At 37.1% G+C, this 26,506-nt stretch overlaps 1 protein-coding gene across 6 annotated transcripts in view; it reads left to right on the forward strand.

The window, feature by feature from the left end:
* Positions 1 to 26,506, forward strand: part of ORC5 (origin recognition complex subunit 5) — an 82,668-nt gene that overhangs the window by 14,854 nt on the left and 41,308 nt on the right. For all 6 annotated transcript variants that reach the window (XM_026867857.1, XM_026867858.1, XM_026867855.1 and 3 more), the window contains 7 exons: positions 19 to 149; positions 3,813 to 3,861; positions 4,422 to 4,512; positions 7,487 to 7,539; positions 9,674 to 9,786; positions 13,704 to 13,751; positions 20,443 to 20,553. In XM_026867857.1, coding sequence (XP_026723658.1) covers positions 19 to 149; positions 3,813 to 3,861; positions 4,422 to 4,512; positions 7,487 to 7,539; positions 9,674 to 9,786; positions 13,704 to 13,751; positions 20,443 to 20,553 — 596 coding nt within the window. The remainder of the gene's footprint in view (positions 1 to 18; positions 150 to 3,812; positions 3,862 to 4,421; positions 4,513 to 7,486; positions 7,540 to 9,673; positions 9,787 to 13,703; positions 13,752 to 20,442; positions 20,554 to 26,506) is intronic.

The raw sequence follows: 26,506 nt of genomic DNA on the forward strand, positions 1-26,506 counted from the left end.
TTACTTTTGTTTAAACAGGACACCTGCAGAAAATCTTGTCTCAGAATCATCCCCCCGAATATTCTGCGGATTTCTATGCTGCGTATATCAATATTCTGCTTGGTGTATTCTACATGGTCTGTAGGGACTTGAAAGAACTTCAGCATTTGGTGAGATGAACTCCTTTAGAGTTGTTTTGTTTTGGGGTGTGTTTTGCCAAGCGGATTCTGAAAGTCTAGATTTATTGTTGAATACAGACAAAGAGAAAAATCATAGAATCATAGAATAGTTTGGGTTGGAAGGGACCTTAAAGGTCATCTAGTCCACTGCCCCCTGCATGGAGCAGTGTCTGGTTTGAGCCCAGAAGGCAACTGAGCCCACAGAACTGTTCACTCACACATTCCCCCAGCTCTGGGAAGGAGAAAATGAAGCAAAAGGCTCAGGAATCGAGATAAGGACAGCTAGGGGTGGCTCACCCATTATGGTGACTGGCAAAAGACAGGGTCCTTAGGGAAGGAAAAATAACATTGCTTTAATTCAAACTCTAAAAACAACACTACTTAACAGACAGAGTAGGACAATGAGAAGCATTACCACATCTTAAAAACACTTTCCCCCCATCCCTCCCTTCTTCCTGGGCTCAGTTTTGTTCCTGATATCTCTGTCTCCTTACCTCAGTAGCACACGGGGCAGGGAATGGGGGGTTTTTGGTCAGTTTGCTGCCCTTTCCGCCTGAGGGGTAGAAACACTCCTGCATTTCTTCCCCTTCTCTACTTGGCCCCCCTCTCACAGGAGGCAGTCCTGCATGAACTTTCTCCAGTGTGAGTTCTTCCCACAGGCTGCAACCATTCCCGGGCTACTCTGGTGAGTGTCACCCCCATGTGTTTCAGTTATCCCAGCACTGAACTACAACAGCGGCAGCTTCTTCCCTTAGAGTCCTGGCCTCCTTTAGGTGCAGCTGCCTGCTGCAGTGTGGGGTCCTCCACAAGGTGCAGGCGAGTCTCTGCTCCAGTGGTGACCTCCATGGTGGCAGGGGGGTGACCCTGCCATCTCATCAAGGGATACTGGCACATCTCTTCCCCTTCTTCCTTCCTTCCATTGACCTTGGTGTTCACATAGGTGTCCTTCTTATAACTCCCTTCTCACAAGTCCCAACCCCCTCCCAGGTTCCCCTTCTTAAATATATTATATCAGAGGTGCAGCCACCATTGCCCATTGGCTCGGCCTTGGCCAGAGGTGGATCTGACTTGGAGCTGAGGGGCTTTGAGAAGCTTTTCATGGGGCCCGCCACTGTAGCCCCCCCACTCCCTGCTACCAAAAACCCCACCACACAAACCCAGCACAAGCAGGGACATCTTCAACTAGTTCAGGTTTCTCAGAGCCCCATCCAGCCTGACCTTGAATGTTTCCAGAGATGGGAGCATACCACCTCTCTGGGTAACCTGTTCCAGTGTTCCACCACCTTCATCGTAAAAATTTCTTCCTTGTATCTAGTCTGAATCTTCCCTCTTAAGGACATGTTACCTTGAAATGCAGTTTCCCTACAAATCCGTAACAAAGGTTGCAGTTGCTTTGGTGCCTGTAAAGGGTTTCTATTGCTATGTAGTTTTATGGTCAGAGGCAACAAAAGCAGCACTAATGGGATGCCAGCCTGCATGTGGTTCATCCAGCCTGGAACTTCTGTTGGGGTTTTTGAGCTCAAGCTGCTCCTTGATATCAGAGAGTGACTGAGAAGCTAGGCTACCTATTTTCACCTGTTGGGATAAGGAGATAAATGTGATGAAACCTTTTATGCCTACTGATAAGTACAGTAGAAACAATTGCTGGAACTGCAGCAGTTTTTGAGGGACTACTCCATTACAGGCTTGGTTAATTATTTTTTTTGTTTGTTTGCAATTCAGTCAGAGGAAGTAATAGTTAGGATTTTACTCTCTCAGGCAATGATAGGCCTCACTGTGCTGCTTTTCACTTCAAGTTCTTTTTACATGTGGTTATGTGACTTTGCTCTTACTGCTGCCTTCTTGTTCGCGTGGACTTCTGTAATCCCTACGTAGCCTTTTGTTGTATTCGTTTCCTGGACTAGGCAGTGGAGTGCCAGACAGCTGCTTTAAACATTTGAAGGAACCACTTCAATTACATGGTCTTAGCATGTCCTGCCGCAAGTTCTATTATTTCCCATGTTTATTAAACGTATCTTGCCACCCAACATTCTTTATACTTCAATTTTATGGGAAATTTAACTTAAAATTTGAAACATTTTGCTGTATTATTTAGGAGTGTGAAATTTTCACCTTAAGATTTTCTGTATGAGGCAAATCAAGTAACTAAGCTGCTACAAGCCCGATCTGTTGCACGGTTTTACAGAAACTTAGCGTGTTATTTTGACTCCAAGGCCTAGAGAAGTAAGGATTGACATAAATGTTTTCATTGTCTGTCTTTTGGAATTAAGAATAAAATAGGTAAGTCAAAGTTCCTGCCATATAGTCATGCCTGAGAGAACAAACATACATTGAAGATACTTGGAAAAAGGACTTTTAATCATATATCAATTGAAGAATGTAATGGCAGACTAACAGAAGAAAAATAAAAATTACTTGCTAATGACCTTTTCTTAAGAAGAGCTAAATAGCAATAACAATTACTAGTTAATCAAATTATTATTAAAATAACTATGCTGTGCACAAGGAAGTTTTGCAAGCTTGAAGTGATCAGTGGTTATGGCCAGTGAACAAATCAGTGCTAGTGAGATGATCTGAATGTCCTGCCTGCATTTCTGTCAGGAAGATGTAGCTAAACCTCAGCTGAACTTTTCTGTTGACTATAGAGGTTTTATATTTAAATGAGATTGCTGAAAACTGATGGAGGCACAAATAGAAACTAGGGTCACAGTCCTTTTAGACATGCACTTGAGTGGTTCTGCTTATCAGAATAATTTCATTAGCTTTAGATGTACTGTTTGTGTATGTGTGAAATACCAACATTGTGAAAAGACTTAACGTAATGAGACCTTAAATTATTTTTGTTCTTGACAAGTCTTTATATAAGGAAATGACCGACATGTACAAGTGTGTGGGCTTCTCAACAACTCCATAGTGTCAAATACAGGCTCTAAATGTGTATGTTATGCATGATTATTAATAATACATTCTAGAGTTATACTGGATTTATGTGTGGAAGTTACTGCATTCAGTTTTGTATACTATCACAGAGATTTAATAAGGTGCAATAGGACAAAAGAAGAAAGAAGTGTGAGAATTGTTACTTCACAGAATTCTGTGTGATATTGATTTAATAATTTTAGAAAAAAATCTCAGTTACATGCTTGACAGAAATCTCCCAATCTTACCTTAGGCAAAAGGAGTTTGCTTGAATATGGAATGTGTTAGCAGGGGATTTTTTTTCTTTGTTGTTTGGTTTGGTTTTTTAAAATACTTACACAAGCAAAAATTATCTTCTGAGGCCTACATGCTGAACTGCTTCTGGAATGGAAAGTTTTAACTGAAAATGAAGGGAGTAAAGAAGCTTATGCAAAAATTTTTTTTTACATTTACAATGTTTAATGACTATGTTATTTTAAAAAAATGCAAACCCTGAGTACAGTAAACAGTTTTTGCTGAGATCAAACCAAGTAACCTGTGATACATTACTTCTCTTTGTATTCTAATCTACAGGAACGTTTTACAATATAATGTTTGGAAGCAAATGGCATAATTATTGACTCAAAAAGAATTAACTGGTTTTGCAAAATGATGAATTGTGCTGCTTGTTATATTCTGTAGCTAGATCAAATATATAGTACCTTTTTAATGTGTTGTGTGTTTTACTTTCTGTAGGCAGCACTCAATTTTTCTAAATACTGTGAGCCAGTGGTCAGAGGAGAAGGTAAGCTTCTGTCTTGATTTTGAGCAGGTGTATGAGAGTGTAGGTGCCCTCCTGTGAGTTTTGTGGCGGACTTTTTGCTTTGGTCCTCATTGTGTTGTGACTGTTTCTCTGGTCACAACAGCATTGCTTACTCTGGTTGCACCCAATAGCAGCATTTGCAGCAGAAGTAGTAGATGACATTTGTTGGTGGTGTTTTATGGAAATGAGATGGAAATAACATGGAAACTTGCTTCCCCCCTATAAATCTTTCTCCTCACTCAACAACCAGGACTTCTGCAAAGTAATGGGATAAGTAATTTCTCTGTCAAGGCTAAAAGGAGAGAATAAGAGCAGAATTTCTGCTAAACTGTCCCAGAGTGTCTCACAGAAACCACAGAGAAACAGCCTTTTGTGGTTGCATATGCTTACAAATGGATGATGATGGTGCATCATCCTAATACAGCATTTCAGAGTTGGGGTGTTAGACTTAATGTCATGCCTGTGGCTGTTCAGATGTCAGAGGTAAGCGTTTGTGTTGTTCAAGTTAATTTTTTAACAGAGGTGATTCTGACTTGCTGCAGCAAATGAACGTGACACCCGCAAACTCTGGAAAAATATCGAACCTCATTTGAAGAAGGCAATGCACACTGTTTATCTCCGGGAAATATCCAGGTAATTTGGGGGATGAGGTCTTGTTTGCTTTCTTATAGTGCTGTTTTTAACAAGCTTCCTCTCTAAATATTTGCTCTCTTAATTATGTTTCATGCCCAGTGTTTCTTTTTTGCTAGATACAATCTCTTTTCTTAATGTGCATTTCTTTCTTGCCATATAATGTTAGAAATAGGGCTTCTCAGGAGGAAACTTTTAAACAAAACAGCATTTGTAGCATATGAAATATTTAATAAGTAAAGCAGTGACAGCAGATTGTGTTCTCCTTTTCATGGATGGTCATGCAGATAGTTCCATTTTCTGTCACGTACGAAACTGCCAAACATGGGAATCCATCACCAGAGTATACAGGCACAGTATAAAACACGCTTGTGAAGTTGACTTGGCAGATCCTTGCTCTACCAAGGATGCATGCAAGCCTCCAAATGCTTATGAGATGTTACAGATTTTGAACATCTGTGTTCCTTAGTTTTGTTTCATAGAGCTAGGTTTGTAGGTTTACTGAGCTTTCTGAGCCCTTATTTCCTTGTTCAAAGGCAAATTTTTCCTTCTGTGGAATTACCATTTTTGACAGCATTAAAAGCTGGTGTGCTGCTAATGGGCTGAGTTTCTCTGTCCCAATCTAATGTCGGGAAAGGTTTCGATATGATCCCAAGAGCGAGATTAAGACACAAACAAAGTCAAATGCCATATACCCAAAACAGGTTTTTATTATTGAAAAGGTGAAGAGGAGTAGCGATAGCACAGAATGGAAGGAAAAGGCAGAAATAAAGCAAGGATGTGGGATAAGGCTGCAAGAATAGTCACCACCGTGGATCCAGCGGTGTCCCGTTGGTCCTCAGTCTTCAGTTCTTTGGTGGTGGGTGCACACGGATCTGGCTTTGATGGTAGATGCAAACAGATCTGGCTTCAATGGTAGATTCACAAAGAACAGGATTTTCTGCTGCCTTTTTAAGTTCATCATACCCGCTGATCAGCATATATGCTTGCCTTTTTGTTTTTTGTTTTTTTTTTCCTCTGGTCCAACAGGTTTTGTTTCATCCGGCTTCAAGGGCAGGAACGTTTGCCTCTTGTCAGTCCATTAGCAATGCAGGCATAGAGTCTGTCCTGCACAATAGAGCCACAAACGGCTACAGGATGGGGCCAGCTCAATCCATGTCTGCCCCTTTGAGGGTTGTCGAAAGAGTCCGGACAGTGCAACTGCAAGGAAGTGGGGGGGTACATCCTTCAGTACACTCCTGCTTCTCTGGGCAGCATCCCCCAGACCAATTCATTGGCTGCAGCAGCTTCTCTTGGAGGTTTGCACACACACAAGCAAGCTTTGAGACAGTCATGTGACATTTCAGTCTCACATTCTCTTGATAAAGTTTTAGATACTTCATGTCTTATTGCCAGACCGCTAGAAAAAAAGATGGTGGTTTTAATTTTTAATGGTAATAATCGGCTCAGCTTTAATTGTCTTCTCCATCTTTAAGATGAGTCATTATGATGTTATGCTATGTAAAGAGAGATAATTCAGTAATGTTCAATTTCTTGATACAGTTTCTTTCCTTTGAATGTCTTTGAGGCCATAGAGTATCCTGGTAACTGAACCTGGATGTGTAGTAGGAGTCTTTGCTAAATGTTTTGGAAAAGTGATCACTCCTTCAAAAAGACTTTACTCCATATGAGCTGGACTTTACTGAACAATGAGGCATTATTCTATTTGCCTTAAATATGTATTTATCCTTAATATTAATCTTAACTATTAATATTAATCTTCACTACACAGTCTACTTGGGATCTTCCTGACTGTTTATATTGTGTAATTGTCTACTCTAATTAAGGAGTAATTTAAGATTATGATATAAAATAGCTTATGAATTTTTTCCAAATAACTAGATTTCCCTGTTTACAGTTTTCTTTGATTATAAATTTGAATTTTACTTCGTTTTTTTATTCTAGAATTTAGCTTTCTGTGTAACAGTTCTGTGTACCAGTAAATGCTTAAGGAATTAAAATGACCATATCAGTTTTTCTGGCCACAGAGCTGTAACTACTGTGAGCTTTTCTTCAACTTGTAAGTTACAGAAATAGAACTTTGGTGATGGCTGTTGTGCTACCTGAACTCAGATGAAAACAAAGCTTTTTCTTTTCTATCTGTAAGAGACATTGGATAAAAACTTTGCTCGCTGATAATTTGGTTGATCATTTGTTATAATTTGAGTATGACACCAGCTTTCATTAAACTGTTTTCCTATTTTATGGTTTATGGCTGATAAACCTGGTTCATAGAGATCTTTAAAAAACAAAACAAAAAAGCACTGGTGCTTTAACAAACCTGGGTTTTTATCCCTTTGTGGTATACAAAATGATCTACAATCATGGCATTTCTAACAATGTTGTTCCTTAAGGGAAGTTTTAAAGTGAATTTTTTTGCTGTTGTTTAGGAAAATACCAAACTACTTGCAGGCATTTTTTTCACTGACAAAATGTTCCATCTTGATGTCTTCAGAGTTCTTCAGTAAAGAATGAATATTGCTTTGTTTTTTTGCATAGACTTCAAAATTACATTATAAAGTAGTTATTATTTTCACTAGCATAAAGAGTTATTAAGCAGATAAAAACACTGCTAGCTTTTTTTTTTTATAAAAAACCGTTTATATCTAATTCTATATTGTTCTTGAAACTTAGAATGCTGTTGATAGTTGCTTACTGGTGGTAGTTGGATGGAAAGAAATTGGTATTTTTACTGTTAGCTTGTACTCACTGTTGTACCTTAATGTAACATTACCTTCTGCAGTATTTTCAAATATGTGTAGTCTGCACGTTATTGAAACTTATGTGCAAGGTAGTAAGACTTGGAGTTTTTAATGATTCTCTTACTGTATCATAGCCAGTGTAATGAAATAAGAATGTAAATGTACCAAGCAGGCAGTTTTCTCTAAAAGACTAGCAAAGACTTTCTCTTTATATATTTGTGTTATCTGTCTTTTAGCTCACAGTGGGAGAGCTTACAGCGTGATGATGGAGAACCAGGGCAGTTGAAAGGTATCGGATACAGTAACTCTCTGTGGGGGCTTGTAATGTGTAATGTTTGACTTGGTTGTTATCTGAGAACATGTGAATGAAATTATGTAGATGAGGCTACCTATTAGCATTAAGTTACAGGGTAATCATTTTTTGATAATATGTTCTACAAAGGGCTTATAATTTTTTTCCCCTAGCATATATTCTGGGACTAATCTTTCCTAAGGTCCTCTGTGGGTAAAAGCAAACTTCTTTAAATCAGTATTTCTTACGTAAAAATGAATGAGGAATGGGCTGACCCCTCATGGTCAAACCTTTGTGTGCCAACTGGCAGAACTGTCTGAGCGGGAAGGAGGGAATATTATACCTCGTGTATTACACTGGATTAGCACACTTCTAAACAAAACAGCAATCCTGTGTCCTGATTTCTTGGCAAAGAGAAATGTCAGAATCGTGAGAATTCTTTCTGTTCTTTCCTTGGAGGAGTACAGCTTTGTTGATTTTTATACTTTAGGCAGACTTGAAAGTCGAATCTCAATATGTTTGTCAGCTCTCATCTACAGTTTAGGAAGGAATACTACATTATCCTGATGATGTCAGTCAGTAATGGTCTTTTGACCAGTATGTAGTTTGGGAACACTTTTTCTTTATTATTTGGCATAACTTATCTTCTTGAGATAGTAGGTATAATAGCCACTTGTTTAAAAATTGCCTTAAGATAGTTGCAATCATCAGACTGTTTCCTATATTTGCTTTTATGATCAGTAATTTTTTGACATTGTTGATCAACAGAGTTTGATTTAGAGTGGTCTTATTAAATTCCCTCCTTCCATGTCCAGATGACCATGAAATACTTTTTGTATCTGACAACCCCAAAAATGGAGACTTTATTTAAAATGCAGTTTCTTGGATTTTTATGTACATGTAGTAGGAAAAATTGACTTGTTGGTAAACAGCATTTGATTATAAATACTTTTTAAACATGTTATTATAATTTTACTGTGGATGTAAATAAGCAAATACTTCAGTGCATGATGCAATATTGGCAGACTAGAAGAATGGAGTAGAAACGGATATTTCTGTTTTAAGCTCAGTTGTTTATATGTAAGAATTTATTTGGTATTGCATTTTGTAGTTAACATGCAGTACAAGACAGTTTTCATGATTGTAAATGAAACTACAACTGCTGTTCCTTTTGTGCCTATATGAGAGGAAATTATTACTAGCTCTTCTAGGATGCTTCTCATCACACTGGGGGCTCTGAATCTTAACTTCTAAACATGTTTAGTTCTTTGATCTTTATTTGCTGATGTTTGTGAATTAAAGCATAAGGGTACAGGTACTTCACAGAATAAGAAACAGCTGAGGTGAAAACCTGTAAACAAAGAAGGGACAAGAGAGACCCTTTAGTGGTCTCTATAGACAACTGATGAAGTAAGGTGATTTGATCATCCTATTCATGTGCATAAGCTGTGTAAAAGAAGCAACTGTGGTGACAAGAGTTGGGGGAATGTAAAGGGAAAAAATATAAAGTAGAAGTAAAAAGAGGGAAGAAAACTACTTACTAGTGTTTAATGTGTGAGACTTTAATCATAATGAAGTATACATGTAGCAGGCTAGGTCAACTGGATCAAGTTTAGAAATTTGAAAACCTTTTCTGTACAAAATAAAACAATAGCTAAAAATTGTGAAATGTGGAACTGTTTCTCAGAAGTGCAGCACTGCTTGTTTCTCCACCATGCCAGCCCCATTCCTGGATGAGCTGTTTGGCACAGTCTGGAGCAGCCTGAACGTTTTCTTGGAGAAAAGCTCTGCGATTGTATTTGAATACATCTCTTCATCTTCTCTGTTTACCAGAAAATTTACCTTAAGTGAAAATAGCCTGGATTTTTTTTTTTTTTTTTTTTTTCTGATGCTTCAAATACAGAGATGAGTCCATAAAGCATTCAGAATGTTGTCTTTGCTTAGTTTCTGCCATTCCTTGTCCCTTCACTGATTTTTATACCTGTGATAAAGGGGTTGAGAAAGTAGCCATACTCATTTAATTACAGGAGTAGAGCAGGAGAGAATGAAAAGAATGTGTACAATTCTGACTTGAAGTTTGGATGTTCAGAGAAGGTTTTGGGTGACTTGTAACTGTCTGTTTATTTTATAGGACTCTCTGCACATACGCATGTGGAACTTCCGTATTACTCCAAATTTCTTTTAATAGCTGCTTACCTTGCCTCCTACAATCCTGTTAGGACAGATAAGAGGTTCTTTCTTAAGGTAATAAGACTTTTTTTTTTTCATTAGGGCTGCTTACTGGATTCCTGCATACTGAATTTCCAATTTTAAAACTCTTTAACTATTCATTTTGAGCTCTGTTTCTGTGTGTGGTTCATTTGATTTGACCAGAAGTTTTTCTGCAGATCACATATTGTGACTGGTGATTGCCACTTAGTAATTACTAATGTCTAACAAACCCAACTTCCTCTTCATGTCAAAACATTCATAACACTGTTATAGCATGAATATTGTGCTTTTTTTTTTTAAGTGGATACAGCTCCATTTTGTAAAGGTTTTTGGGGAGTGCCTGCAGTGTCCTTAGGTATAAGCCATGCTTAAATTTCTGAAGTAAGATACAACCCGCAGCTTCATTAGCCTTTAATAAGGTAAAATGACAGAGTGCACTGTTAACTTAAAATTTTATAAGCTTCTGAAACAAAAACATGCAAACAGTGGCTTTTGCAGAAGATGTTGTTTCATTAGCTGGCACATGTTGTGTTAAAATCATGTTTTAGGATGAATGTAGTAATCCTTGCTACCAAATCATGGGCTAAACCCATTTGCTGTAAGTTCTTGCCATGTACAGGTTGATGATTTTTTTTTTTTTTTTTTCCTTTGGGCTGTGTTGTGGTCATGCTGCAGACAGATGCTGTGGTGCCATAGTTTGTAGTTGTCCTGATTCAGGTAGGATAGGGTTAAGTTTCCCCAGCAGGGGGAAGGGATCTCCAGTTGGGTTCTTCATACCATGCTGACATCAGGTCCAGCATGGTAGCTCCGGAAGCTTTCCTTTGTGACTTTTGTCGCTGGAAGCACGCACAGCGGGCTGGCTGTGTTCACTGCGGTATTTCTCTGTGTATCTTTTGTCTTGGCTACTGTTATTACTGTTTATTCTTGTTATTATTGCTATTGTTATTGTTCAGATTGTTTATTACACTGTTGTATTAAATTTCTCCGTATTTTAATCTGGGCTTTGTGCTCTACTTGTCCCTCCCCCACCCTCGGACACAACGGCAATGTGGTCTCCAGTTCCTGCAGGGCTTAAACTAGCACAGTAGTCTGTCTCTGTTCCAGGATCTTCATGTTTCTCAAGCCTCCCTCATTGCGTTATTTCTGAGGTCTTAATTTGGCAAAATGTAGTCAGAAAGATAAACATCAGAAAAGTGATTGGGCATTTTACCAACTTCAAGGCTTTCTACATTACTACAGTATGTATTAATATATGTATGGTATTCATGATAGGTAAATAGGTGTGAACAATGGAAGAAAATGAGAACAAGACAAATTTTTAAAAATTTGCTTCTTTCCTCTTAAATGTAGACACATTTTGAGAGGTTACTGAAGTTCATAATGATGATATACTAGTAAATTTTTTGTTTAAATATGGGTTTAGTGTTTCTGGTGTGATCCTATATTGAAAGCTGTAGGTGTTTCATCCTTCTGTCTAGTCCTTTCCTGAGAAGAGTAGAGGATTACTTGCAGTAAGTGCAGATTGACGTTTTTTTTATGGACAACCTTTGTTCTTTTTACTTTGGCAAAGCAATTTCTTTGTAAGAAAGAAATTTATTTGCTGAAGAAGTGGTTTTGCCCAGATTTTTCCTTATCAGTCTTGGAACTCAAAAGAAACAGGAAAGCTTACAAGAGTCAAGTCAGTAAAGCATGTTATCAAACAGTGCTTCATCTTTCTTGTTTGTGTTCAATCAACAACATTCTCAATTTTTTTTCCTTTCTCCTTTTTTACTGTCTATGAAGTTAGTTTCCACTCTTGCACGTGAACCCTATTAAACGTTTGTACAATAAATGTGAGCTTCTAAATTTTTTGAAGCAGGGACTGTGAAGGTATTTCAGTCAGTGATATTAAATATTTTTCCCAAGAATTGGTGAAGCAGGAGAAGTTACCATTCTTGCTACATGTATCATCTGATAGCAGTTAGCCCTTCATCAGGTGCTAAGGTGAGTCTCAGAAATAACTGCATCTATCTCAATGCCCAGCAAAACCAACGCTCTTGGGAGGGGTGTTCAAATTGAGTGTTTTTGAGTCATATGGACTGTGAAAATAGAATATGATTTTATCAGGTTTGTAATGAGATTCTGATTAGATTACAGGAAAGTATCTTCTGGAGTGATTTTAACAGAGGACTGCTAGACAGCAAAAGGGATGCAAGCAAAAAGATGTTCGCTGAACTGCTAATCTACCCTACCAGTATAGGTGCTGGGCTATACCGCAGTTAAAGTCACAGTTTGTGGCAGCCTGTAATGCTAACAGCATGATAAAGCAATGAATAAAAATTGGCAGCGCTGCTATTAGTTTTGTGAAAATTCAAGAGCTTTACAGTAGATTGAGAGAAAAATACAAAGTTGAGTTTGAAAGGTAGTCTTTAAAACAAAAAAGTATAGCAATCTATGTGACATCATCACTTTAACAGGAAACAGGATTAAAAACTAACTGAAAATTAGCTCTGAATTTAATATATTTCTTTGTGCTTGCATAGAAATAGGGTACCTGCTTACTTTGAAACACTTTTGATAAAACTTCAATACACCATATAGAGATTCCAGCATAACCTTTAAAATGCAGGAATGCAGTTTGTTATGATCCATAACTAACATGCTCTGTAGCCTCAGACTTGATCATTTTCCCCATCCAAAAGGTCTTTGTTATCACTACAGTCTTCTTTTCAAATACATGATAAAAAGATTACTTTGCTGTTTCTATGTTTGATATATATTAATCGAATAAACTAATATTTTTTTTTGTCTGAAAAATTATGCAAAGGAAGTATAAAGCCCTGTCTAATATTAAGCTCTTCAGAAGACAGTCAAGAGCGACAGTTACTGAGATTGTCTTGACATGGCTGAGTATTGAGGTCCACAAATACTAAGTACAAGATTTTAAACATGATAATGAAAAAAAAATTCCTTCATCTGAGACATTTTTTTCCCTGATTCATTGTGCATGCTTATAAGGTATGCTTATTAGTAAGGTATATGTCTTAGGGCTGTAGAAAACTCATCAGGTGATATTTTGAGAAATAGCATTTAACTATGTTTAAGGAATGTTATATTATACTTGTACCTCTCCACTAATTTTACATCATTTACACATCTTCCTTCATGTCTCTCTTTGTATTTTTAAATTTTTTTCATCTGTTCAGTTGTAGCATCTTGATAACTATATTTCTGTTCTTGTGTTGTCCTCACATTTTCATTTGAGATCCAAGAACACTTGATTATTTTCTTTGGACAGTCCTTGCTTTTTCAAGGCTGCTTTAAAACTGTGCCTTTGTAAAAGATGTACCTTCCATCCCCCTTTCTGTTTGTTATTTAGCTCCTGCACCTTGAACTATCTTTGTATTGTATTGATTTAATTCCAGGTTGTCATTCTGCCACCTTGCGTACCATCCAAATTCTAAAATGGAGCAGATACAAGGTGAAAATTCATATGGATTTTATGCATGGATACATTTTAAAAATGAAGTGGCCATCATTTAAACTTCTCTGGAAGAAATGAAAGATCTGTCTTTTTCATTAGATGATTGAGGATAGAGAAGGATGAAGTCATATTAAAACCAAATTTTTTACTCCCTCTTCTCATCAGTCCCTGAATAGATCAGGAAAAAAAAGTTATGCATGTCACCAAAAAATATTAGTGTGTTGTGTTTTGGCTTTGTACCACTTGGGACACAATGAAGGAAGAAGTAAGGCAACTCTATTTTTTTAGGGCTTCTGGTAAGAAGGACTGCTAGTAACATCAGAGATAAATACTGGAGGCGTAGTAAAAAAACAAACCCAGACTAGTGTACTACAGACTAGTGTACATGTAATGTACAATTCTTTCTTGACTGTTTTGATTCTCTTTGCTATAGAAGGGAGCATAAAATAATTTACATATAATATTTGTTCTTGTATGTTGTTTACAGCATCATGGGAAAATTAGAAAGACCAACTTTATGAAAAAACATGAAAAGGTATGTATTTTATCTTTCTAAATTTGACCTTGGCAACAAATACTTCCTACTGGTTTTGTATTTTGTTTTGCCTCATTGTTTACTGTAGGAACAACAGAATTGCATAAATAACAATTATTGGTGCATTTGTTTTGTATGATAAAAATTTCTGTATGATACACACATTTTATTGAAGTTTAACTGTAGTAAAACCTACATTTTTATGTAACTGAAATTTTTTCTCTTGAAGCTGTATTTTTGTGTGTAACAATGAGCTTAATAAAGCTAGTTAAAGGAAATCATACATGGAAGAGACAGATATTAGAATTTCTCTCAAAGTTGTTAGAGTAATAGATCATTAGTAGTTCTGAAAGTCAAGTCACTTTAATTCCCAGTGATGCAGTGAGGTATAAGAGCTTAAGTTTGTGTGTTGAGGCTTGGAAACTTTGCACTCTTGTCTGTAGTTTAGCCTACTCCATTTGGCTATTAACTGACATTTTCATGGTTATAAATAGCTAAATATCCTTTATTTCAGTTGAGCTATACCAGTTCTTACTGACAGAGGCTTGGTATGCTAGGAAATGCAAATACCTATTTGTATATTTATAACTGTAATGTAAAAAGAGTAAATTTTAACACTTGTAACTTGTTGACTCATTTTTAAGTAAATCTGTAAATGAAAGCAGTGCAGACAGCACTAAATCCATGCTGAAACAATAATTTCAAGTATCCTTTTCTTCTCTATGCTACAGATAGTGTAAATAACATGAAAAAAATTTTAGTATGATACTTAGCCTAATAATCCTTCACTTCTTCTCCTGCCTATAGCATTTTGCCTAACTTTTTTCCTGCCTCTGCAGGAGGACAGTGTCCTTGGCTTCAGAGACTTTTTCCAAGTTCTCTTTTTGCACGTATTCAGTTTTTGCATGTAAAAGTGTAAGTGAGCATTGTTTTACTTCAACAGTGCAATGTGTTGCACTGCTAGGTAGATATTTATGTAAATTCAGGAATTCTCATCTCTGAATGTATGTGTCCTGTACATGTAGACCTCATGTATGTTTTGTCCATGGCACATGAATTCCTGAGAACTTCCAGGATGGCTATATTTTTGAAATACCTCTGCTTCTTAATTAGCTGATAAATAATTTTCAGGAAAGGAATAATTATTAAGTCTTAGACAAAAATTATGTTCTTTCCTTATATCCTCTGCAAGAAAGGTGTTTTATTCTTTCTTGGCAATAGATTTCCAACTTGGATGATAAGATGCGAACAGCTAACAGTGTAAAAGAAATGGAAAAATAGAGATTTGATGAAGAAATACTTGAGGTCGTGGTCACATTAACTGTACTGTAGAGCTTGTTCTCTGGTGTCATTGTTTGTTAAATGGACTTGTATCTGAGTTCACTACTTAGTGTTCCAAAGTGCCTGCATTAATGATAAATTGGTTTTCATTTTATTATTGTTCCTGCAGCAAACTAAATGCTGCTGAGTAGGTACAAAACCAGAAGGAGGTACTAAGGAAACAACTGTAAATTGAGGGTAACTCAAATGTAATGTAAACAAAATTAATGGTCAAAAAGATGAGTAAGATTGTTACTTTTTTACTTAGATTAATTCTAATTTTGTAGACTTCACATTTACCCTACAACCTAAGCGTTGAATTGATATTCTGAAAGCATGATTAGACGTGTGCAGTTAAAGAAGCTTGGTTTGTTGTCCAACTATAACAAGTGATTTGTGTAATCAGGAAAGATTAAGATTGAAAATGATGTAATTCTTGAACCTCTTTGTTGCATTAAAAGCTAGTGTTGCTTTGAAGGGAATTAGTACTTGATAATCCTAGTTAACAGGAAATATCTCTTGAGTTGATAGTGTTACATTAAAGTCTGATTGCATGCAAGAAACAGGTGTGTTTTAGGGATTAATGAATAAGAGGGCAACTTTGTGACATTTCAAAAGCACTTTGGTACTAGTTACAGACCCCTGGTTGTCTGTGTTGTGTTCCAGTTTACAGGTAGGGTGCCTGATGCCAGAAACTGCTTATAGATCAGAGCACAGTTTGGTTTTGAAAGCTTTTGAGGTGCCGTAGCTGTGATAGTGGGGAACAGGACTGTAGGTCCTAGGAGGATCTTCCAGACCTATGTTCCTTTTACTATACTGTAATTTTTATAAATATTTTCAGAGATAAAATTGCCCATATATAAACTTGTATATTTTGATACTATAATTCTATAGTGAGGGAAAATGAAATACAGGGATAAAGGATTACATACGTAGCATTACAAATAAAGGCTCATTTGTTTCAGTTGTGTATCTTCCCTCAGAGAAGCTTGTCTAAAGACTGATTTACAGATCAGATTCACCTGACTCCAAGTGGGGTGCCTGCATGTTAGTGTCTTTTCATAGATAGTGCAGAGTTGATCAATGCAGTCATTGGAGTGTAGGGTGTGATTTGTCTCATACTAAAGCAGGTTCCATGTTCAGTCAGATGAATGGCACCATAAACTGTATTGATTAGATCTCTACTGGCTATAATGGGAATTTAGGAAACTAGTTTGGCTGTACATACCTACTTGGCAGTAAGCTAACATTATATTAAATAAATCCTTCCTTAAAAGTTTAGGCAGGCTAAAAATCTGTTTCTTGATTCTTAACACTGTTCCATCCAGAGGCCATGTTTTTTTAATTAGAAAAAGTAAATCTTGTGAATGAAGGGAAAAAATTGACTTTATCATTCCATTAATTGTCTTGTTGCTGATAATAGCAGAATTTGTTGGGTTTCTTTGCATGGTTGCCCTGGAACAATGTTTTTCTGGATTAGTGACAAGTGAGATCTTCCTGGTGAAGCTACTTTTGCGGTATGCTTTTTTCAGATGTCTGTCAGAAGATCAAATGGTATGGTTTTTACTGGAAAAGAGTTTGTCTAGTGTATCTGCTTCAACTTCAGTCCAGGATTTTGTATCACAATTTCTAGCTTACAACTGAAGATGCTTTATTCTTATAGCAACTAGAAAATTCAGAAAGGCTTTCTGCTAAAAAAAAAAAAAAAAGAAAAAAAAGAAAAAAAAAAAGTAGTATAGTTCTGTATTTAAAGAGATATGCTGAAAAGGTTGAAAGTTCAGCCAACCCTGAGGTTAAGGACTTTCTCCCTTTTGTGCAGGTAATTTAGCTTGGGTTAAACTTTTAACTCTTTAAAGAACACTTTTGGTTCTCACTCTTGCTTGTGAAACCTTGGAATGGTACTACACAGCTCACAGTTGTGGGATGGTGAAAGAATTAGGCCAATTAAACAGAAGGAACATGAAACTCTGACACTGTGGCTAAAAAGCACACAAACACATAGTGGCAACTGGGGTAAAGTGTTTTTTTGAACCATTTGACAAGTGTAGTGCCAAGGTGGAAAGATGATAGAGGACACAGAGTTAATTTGATGACCAGAAAACTTTCTGAAGAGGTTTTCTGAATATGGAAGGTATCTTTGTTTTTATGTGATATAAGGGGTCCCTTGGATTTTTATAAATACTATTCTATTTTGTATTTTCTGCCTTAGGTCCTTGCAGAAGATTTATAAAAATCTTATTCTTTACTATGTTCTGTTTGGAGGAATTTCTAAACCATTCCTATTCATCCAGGAATTTATTTCTCTTGAAGTACAAATGAAGTGCTGCTTCTAGAAGTTACACTCTCTTAGAATTACCTCTCCTGGCTTTTCTGAATAAAGCATTTCTTTCAAATAATTTGAAAGTTCAAAACAGTATTCTGTCTAAGCAGAGAGCTGCTAATACTAAGAGCAAGAAACTTGTGAAGTAACTGTAAAGTAAATACAACTTCAGGGATTACTGCGTGCTAACTGTGCTTGCTAGCAGCGCACACATTTTAATTACTCTATGTCTGTTGACTTTTTCTGTTGATAATAAATATGCTTCACAGAACTGGTTTTAGAAGGAGAGGTCAGGGGACTGTACAATTCAAAACTTTACACCATACCTGCATTCTGAGTGTGCCGTGATAAATTTTTGACTACGTGTTTCCACTATTTGTCACGCTGCTTTCTTTGTTAGCCATGTGGTAGCTTTGGGGACACCACCTGGACTTGAAAAGCTAAAACATGTATTGGAAATACCTTTTTGTTTTGCTGAAGAAACGAGTGGTTGTGTTTTACTGATGACTAATGCCACAGATGTGCTGGTGGCATACTTGAGAGGGGTTCTTTCCCAGAAGCCTTTTGAAACAAACTTTCTTTTGAAATTTCTCTTTAATCTTGGCTGCTCTGCTAGTAAGAATAAATCAATGTACACTATGAAAAAGGAAGCTGGATGTCAAAGTAGACTGAATGAAATATAAACTTAAAAGGAAACAAGTACATCCCTTTCAGAACTTTTGACAGTACAGGTCATAAATAAATCTCTGTAGTCCTAACAATGCTGCCTGAGTTGTAATACTACTCAGTTCTGCCCTATGAACCATACTTATCCTTTTCATAAAATCTGTGATTTTAAAAATAATTAACATAGAAAAATCAGGAACTCATATTTATGTGAATTCAGTTGAATTCAATGTTACCACATGCAATAACCTATAATGCCTGAAATGTCCCTCAGTGTGAAGTTGATGTGTATGGTGCAAAAGAAGGATAAGAAACAGAATAGCTCTGTAAACGCAAAGTTGAGTAGGTATGCCGTGTTCTGATAACACAGTTTGTGTAACTGACAGGTAGCTCTCTACACAACACCTCTTAGCAGCAAAGGAGCTGACCTTGCGCTCAGCCATCTGAACTCTTCTTTATTTTATCCAGCTAAAACTTATGGGAGGCAGATGCACTCTAAGCCCTTACACTCAGCACATTTTGGGCTGCATCTTGAATACTCTGTCCAGTTTTGCCCCACTCCAGTACAAGCCACACATCTATGAACCAGAACGAATTCCACAGAGAGGTATCAGAACAGTCAGAGGCTGGAGTACTTGCCCTGCAAGGAGAGGCTGAAGGGACTGTGGTTGTGCAAGCTGGAGAAGGTGGGCCTAAAAGCAGCCTGTCCTGTGCCTGCAAGGAGAGATCATCAAGACTATGTGATATGATGCTGGATGATGAGAGAGAAACAGTGAATGTAAGCTGAAATGTTTATACTAGATAAAAGGAAAACCTTTTTTTCTTTATGAGGACAGCCAGGCAGTGACACTGGTTTCCCAGAGAGGTGTTGCAGTCTCTGTCCTTGGAGGTCTCCAAGACTGGACTGGTAAAGTCTGAGCAACCTTGTGTGACCTTGTAGCTGATACTCTCTCAGCAGAAGGAGTTTGACTAGAGACCTCCTAAGATCATCTCCAGTCAGAATTATCCTATGATTGAGTGTATTCTAAGAAAGTAGAAATACAGTAATTAAGGCATTTCCTGTGTAAAACAGTAAATTGAAGTGTTCTCACTTCTAATTTCCAGATCAAAAATGGTTTGTTTGGTTTTGGTATCAAAATGGTAACATTTTCATTGTGGTGTAAAGGAAGCAAAAGAGAAAATGAAAACTAAAAAGATCAGCCCAAAATATAAAAACCTCAGCAACTTTGTTGGAAAAAAATGAGTAATGTATTTTATTCCTGCAGAGAGTTGAGCGTGGGTTTTTGTTGGTTTTTTATTTTTTTTAAAATTGGTTTTAGAATGTTGAATTCACAGAAGAGTTGAGGTAGACAAGGACAATTGGTCTAGTCCAACCCCCCTGCTCAGGCAGGGTGACCTAGACCAATTTGCTCAGCACTATGCCCAGGTGGGTTTTGAATATCTGCAAGGATGGAGACTCACTCCACAACCTGTCTTGGGCAATAAGTTGTAGTGTTTAATCTCCCTCAGGGTTAAAAAAAGTTTTTTCCTACATTTAAATATAATTTCCTGTATTATAATTGGTGCCCACTGCAAGTTATTCTACTCATGTTCTAGACCATAGAGTAGTTTAATATGGCATTTAAGATGAGAAACTCTTGTTATGACTTTGCACCTCTGTGACAGGAAGAGAAAAGGCTTTGGCTGAAGTGGTTCAAAGAAAGTGGATACATTGATACTTTAGCAGAATCTTCTTTTTTTTATGCTTTTTTTTTTTCAAAGTGAAGATGCTAGTAAAATATTTGTCTTCAGTTAACAAAAGACAAAAATACACTTTAAAGTTGTTTGGTTTTACAGATCTGTAAAAAATATTGTTCTGTTATGTGCAGTTCTTTGTAGGTGATCACGGATTATAGACTGACTGTAGACAGTAGAATAAATCTAACCTTTAAATTTTTTTACTAGCTATAAATTCTGTGTGCTTTTAAGAAAGCTAACTTGTCATACTGTTGATAAACTATGAAGAAAACAGTGTGCACCTTGAAAATGCCATAAAATATAGTCTTTCCTCTTGAATTCTTATATTGGGAAAGGTAATTTAATAGGACAAGTAAATCTATAAACCTAGTGACAGGAAATTTGGCATCAGATCGTCTGTTATAGCTCAAAAATGTTCCTATTTATTGTGGAGTTTGAACCCTTGCTATGTTAAATAGAGTTCTGTGTCTATATCTTTACCTTGATCAATGAGCATATATTCAGTGTTTTCCATAGTATGTAAGTAGACTGTATGAAAGACTACTGTGAATTATAGTGCCTACCCAGAGACTAAAAAGATGGGCAGATAACATCTTGTGGTACTTCAGGAAAGATCTATTGGATTGAAAAGTCTTGTTTCTGTTGCAGACCAGCAATCACCTCCTTGGGCCAAAGCCATTTCCCCTGGACAGATTGTTAGCAATACTATATAGTATTGTGGATAACAGAGTTGCTCCAACTGCAAATATATTTTCCCAGGTATGTACTTACTTTGTATTTCCTTTTTACTGTCTGAAATGTCTGAAAAGGTTTTACATTGTTTTTTTGTAAGTCATCATTCTAATTAAATATAATGAGAAAACAATCACAACTAAGTCTGAAGGTTCAGAGTAATATTTATCTGTATTACTAGCTCTGAATTTAAGACTTTATCTGTGTAATGGTCTGAAACCTACTAATAGCTTTTTCCTTATTCTGAGCTGTGATCTGCGTTGATTAGTTTTTTTTGCTTCTCATTGAAGTCTGTTTGCATGTTTGCATTTCAAGTTCAGTGTGTAAACGTTCACTGTCCTATGGCCAAAATTAATAATCTTGTAACGTGTTATAAAAATGTGGTGGCGGAGAAGGCACGGAGGCAAGAGTAAGGTGTTTACTGTGATACATGTATTTTAGGGATAATGTTTTTCATTTGAACCAATTTTAAGTGTTGCAGAGGAGAGTCAATATCCCGTTCACTAGATGGCAGCATAACTATAGAGTTGAGTAGAATTAAGTTAATCTAGAGTTTTCTCTAGAGCTCTGGTTTTGTCAAGTGTAAATACATACTCTCTGTAAGTAAAAATAATTTTCCATTGTCAACTTGATTCTTAGATCTTTTATGTCCACGTTAGAAGATCTCAATTTCTTTCCTGATTTCCAGTTGTGCTTAACTTTTACTTACAGAAATATTTTCTACCTTTCCTTGTTGGGTCTTAAATTTAACCAAATTTAAATCTGATGTTTCCTACAACTTTACATGAACACAGACATGCTCAAAATACCTAAAAAAATTTTGCTACTGCTTTAATCATGGTTGTTCAGTGTTTACGCAGATGTTCAGCAAAATTAATCTCCCAACTCTGTAGAATAACCAAACATCAATATACATATTGTAAAATCAGGCAGTAGAGAAGCTGGAGAATTGTAGTGCTTTATTTACTCAGTCGTAAGTATCTTTTTAAATAGTGGTGGGGAGCCAGGTGCTTTACAGGTGCAGTAGGAAACAAACACCTTCAAATTGTTTTCTCTCAAACTGCTTTAGCTAAAGTCTATTATATGATCTGACACATGAGAAGTTATTAGACAACAGCTTCAGAAATCTGTTTTGTAAGCATTTACTTTTTTGTAATTGAGAGTGATTTTTTTTCAGCTTACGCTCTACACCATTTGAGAGGCCAATGGATTAGCTTTCAGAGGTGCTCAGGAAGTGGCTGAAAAAATCAAATTTAGACATGCTTATGCATCCTGATCTTGTTTCTTGCCTTTCTTCTGTCACCTTGCAGCACCTCAGAAATTAACCGTGCTTTCAGAAGAACTCTGAGTATTTCAAAGCCATGTGAAGTTTCCTATGGGCAAATGCCATATGAAGGAACAGTAAAGGTGGTTGAAGCAGGCAGTTTCTGACCCGATTCAGGATGATGGCTGTAGCCTTGTAGCTGCTTATAGCAACTTTGGAGTACAAAGAACACAGGGACCATAGTGTTATCATAGAATGGTTTGGGTTGGAAGGGACCTTAAAGATCATCTAGTTCAAACCTCCTGTGCCAGGGGCAGGGACACCTTCTACTAGACCAGGTTGCTCAAAGTCCTGTCCAACCTGGCCTTAAACACTGCCAGGGAGGGGGCAGCCACAGCTTATTTGGGCAACCTGTTTCAGTGTCTCGCCACCCTCACAGTAAAGAATTTCTTCCTTATACCTAAACTAAGTCTTCACTCTTTTGGTTTAGAACTTACTGCTCATCCTATTGCTACATTCCCTCATAGAGTCCCTCTGTATCTTTCTTGCAGGTCCCCTTTAAGTACTGAAAAGCCACTATAAGATCTCCCTGGAGCCTCCTCTCCTCTAGGCTGAAAAACCTCAACTTTCTCAGCCTGTCCTCACAGGGGAGGTGCTTCAGCCCCCTGATCATCTTTGTGGTCCTCCTCTGGACCTGTTTGAGCATGTCCCCTGACCTTTTGTTGGGGACTCCAGAGCTGGATACAGCACTCCAGGTGAGGTCTATTGAGAGCAAGTAGAAGGGGAGAATCACCTCTCGTGACCTGCTAGCCACACTTCTCTTGATGCAGCCCGGGATACTGTTGGCTTTCTGGGCTGTGGGCACACTTTTCTGACTCATAGTCAGTTTTTCATCCACCAGTACTCCCAAATCCTCCTCTGAAGGGCTGTTCTCAATCCACTCATTGCCCAGCCTGTATCTGTGCTTGGGATTGCCCTGACCCATGTGCAGGACCTTGCACTTGGCCTTGTTGAACTCCATGAGGTTTGCATGGGCCCACCTCTCCAGCCTGTCCAGATCCCTCTGGATGGGACCATGACACATCCCTTCCCTCCAGAGTGTGTCAGCTGTAGCACACAGCTTGGTGTTGTCAGCAGACTTGCTGTGTGTGCCCTCGATGCCACTGTCCATGTTGCTGCTGAAGATGTTAAACAGTGCTGGTGCCAATACCAGCCCCCAAGGAATGCCACTCATCACTGCTCTCTGCCTGGATGTCGAGCTGTTGACCTCAACTCTTTGAGTGCAACCATCCAGCCAGTTCCTTATCCGCCAAGTGGTCCATTCATCACATCCATGTTTCTCCAATTCAGAGACAAAGATGTCATGTGAGGCAGTGTCAGATGCTTTGTACAAGTCCAGGTAGATGATGTCAGTTGGTCTTCCCTTATCCACCAACACTGTAACCCCATCATAGAAGGTCAGCAGATTTGTCAGGCTTGATTTGCCCTTAGTGAAGCCCTGTTGTTTGTCAGCAGTCACCTCCTTGTTTTCCATGTGCCCTAGCATAGTTTCCAGGAGGATCCACTCCATGATCTTGCTGGGCACAGAGTTGAGACTGACTGGCCTATAGTTGCCTGGGTCTTGCTTTTTTCCTTTTTAAAAATGGGGGTTATGTTTCTCCTTTTCCAGTCAGTGAGAACTTCACTGGACTGCCATGATTTGTCAAATATGATGGATAGTGGCTTAGCCACTTCATCTGCCAGTTCCCTCAGGACTTGTGGATGCATCTCATCAGGTCCCATGGACTTGTGCACCTTTAGGTTCCTTAGGTAGTGTTGAACCTGATCTTCTCCTACAGTGGGAAGTTCTTCATTTTTTCAGTCCTCTCCTTTGCTTTCTGCATCTTGGGCAGTGTGGCTGGAGCCCTTGCCGGTGAAGACTGAGGCCAAAAAGTTGTTTTGTCCCTCGGCCTTCTCCATGTTCCAGGGAACCAGGTCTCCCATTTGCTTCTGGATAGGGCTCACGTTTTCCCCTAGTCTTCCTTTGATCCCTGCCATGCCTATAGAAGCTTTTCCTGTTGTCCTTGATGTCCCTGGTGATATTTAATTCTGTCAGGGCTTTGGCCTTCCTAACCTGTTCCCTGCCTGCTTGGACAGTTTCTGTGTATTCCTCCCAGGCTCCCTGTCCTTGCTTCCATCCTCTTTAGGCTTCCTTTTTGTGTTTGAGTGTTCATAAAAATGCATAAATTTGGCCAGGTATATCTATTCACTTTTTTTTCTGGCTAGTGCCAGATATAGTCTGAGATAATTGCTTTTTAATGAATGCCTTGTTGATTCTTTACTTAACTGTACTGTGAAGTCTGTTGAAGTCTATCAGTCAAGGTATTTTTCACAACCCCTATCCTTACAGGATGTTTGTGTTTTGCTCTAATGCAGTTATTGATTTAAGACACAAAGTGTTGAAGCTGAAACTGGAATACTGAGGCTGTTGTCTAATTTAATGATGTTAGTTTGTCAGCAATGATTGATCTAGGTTTAGTTCAATAAGAAATGTAGTCTTATGACACTTAAAGAAACTGAGAAGAAAATAAGATATAATGCAAGTAATGCTCAGACTGGATTCACTTGTGTTCTAAATCTACTGATGTTCCACTATGTAGGCGGTACTTCTTGTTTTAAGCCTTTTTCTTTCTTTCTCTCTGCCTGCCTTCAAATGTTTGAAGACACTGTCACTGTGATCTTTCCACAACATTTCATTTTTAAATGGAATGAGTGCAACCTTTAAGGCATAAGATGAAATAACAGGAAAGAAGCTAAACAACTTGACTATCCAACTGCAACTGTGAAATTCAGAGTTTTGCCTCTATTTTGCCAGTCTCAAGGGGCAAACTTCAGTTTAATTTACTCTAGTAATGTGAAAGGGAGTGATAAGACAGGAAGCACTACACAGGAAAACTTGTGTAGGATGTTTAGCTGTATGTTCTCTTACTTTTGGCTGTCAAATACATCTTGGTATACTTATGATGTGAATATATTTACAATATATTTTCAGAATTAATGTGTTTGCATATTTAGCATGCTTTCCAGATGAGAGAACAAATGTCATTATTCCAGTGTGCAGTTAAGTAGTATTGAAGGCATAGTTTCACCATGGAATGTAATTCCATCTTAGACTAAATTGCAGAATGAAAAAGTTCAAATGCATGCTTCATCCTCATTTAGACTGTACACTAGATGGCAGTGTTCTCAAAGAAGAGCTGTAATAACTTTTCTGAATATATGCAGATTAAGCTATAAAAATATAAAAAGATTGTATTAAACCTTAACTGTGTTATGGTAAAGAAGTTGAAATTAAATCTGTTTATACCAAAATAATAATTCATAATTTAAAAATATTTTTGTTATTACAACATGTTTTGCATTAAATTTTATTTAAAAATTCTTGAAATGTCTAATGTAAATTAACATAAAATACAACAGAATTTAAAATATATTTTGGAAGTAGTTTAATCTAGGCATATTATTTAATTGTATTTTTTCTTGAATAATTATAATTTATATTCTATAAGTCTATAACTATAATACTTATATTCTACTGATTTTTGCCATTAGTTATTCTGTAAATATATTTTTCAAAGAAAGTAAATATTTAGGAGTTGTGTTGTCCTTAGTAGTATCAATATATTTTACTGTTATATACCACAAGCTTTTATTTTCTTGTTTGTGTGTACAGCATGGAAATGATTCTTGAATTGTGCAGAAGTTTAAAATGATTTAAATCAAATATTTGGCTTCTTAACTGATTCAACATTAATTTTATGTGCTCTTTAATTTGTAAACTGAAAGGCTGTACATGAACCAAATACTTATTAATTCTTCCCATGTACTGACAGAAAATAGCATGCCTTGGTTTTAAAGTTGATCAACAATCCCAGTCAAGATTCAAGAAGGACTAACAGCTGCTTTAAGATCTGTCATGTTGCTGATTTCATGATGCTTCTTATTGCTTCTTGTTTCTGTGCATAATTTCTATTCACATGAAAATTCTGGCTATTAGCTTTTCAAAAATGAAACTTTCGTGCTAATAATCAGCAAAATTTCAATTTTCTATTTAATGCTAGGGTTTATTGAAAATGTTTCATTTTTACTAAATAGAATTTTAACTTGAAATTTGAATCTTAATCTAACTTTTGCCTTTTAATGTTAATTAGTCCTTAAAATTGTATCATACTTTTTTCAAACAAGAAGTTAACATGTTCCTTTCAGAAGTGTCATCTTTGCAATTCACTTGATACTTAAGTTTTTTCTCCTGTAACTTCTTGCACTAATTGGGTTACATGAAAAAGAATTGAGCTCATTCGTTTTCTTTTTCCTCAGTAACTGGTACAGGGGAGTAGCACCAGGGGGAAAAAAACGCCCCCAATGTGCAAATTTCCACTTCTGCAATTGAAAATTGTTTCAGTTACCCCCTTAAAAGTTGAAATTTCTCTTGGTTTTGTGCTATTTTAAAATAAAATTTTCATATATCTAGTGAGTATTATTTGAGAGGAAGTTAAGGTAAGATTTTTTTTTTTTATTTTTATTTTAGATGGTTGATGTCAGTATGTATGTGATTATAGTTCTACATTCCCTTGAAGTTTTCAGTGTTCCTTTTCTACCAGAATATTCACTCTTTTTCTTAGTCGTTCTAATTTGTCATGATGCTATTTTTTTAATATGTGGTCACTGAATTTGATT

This window comes from Athene cunicularia (genome assembly GCF_003259725.1).
Source record: "Athene cunicularia isolate RWA chromosome 1 unlocalized genomic scaffold, athCun1 chr1_part2, whole genome shotgun sequence".
NCBI classification, from domain to species: Eukaryota; Metazoa; Chordata; class Aves; order Strigiformes; family Strigidae; genus Athene; species Athene cunicularia.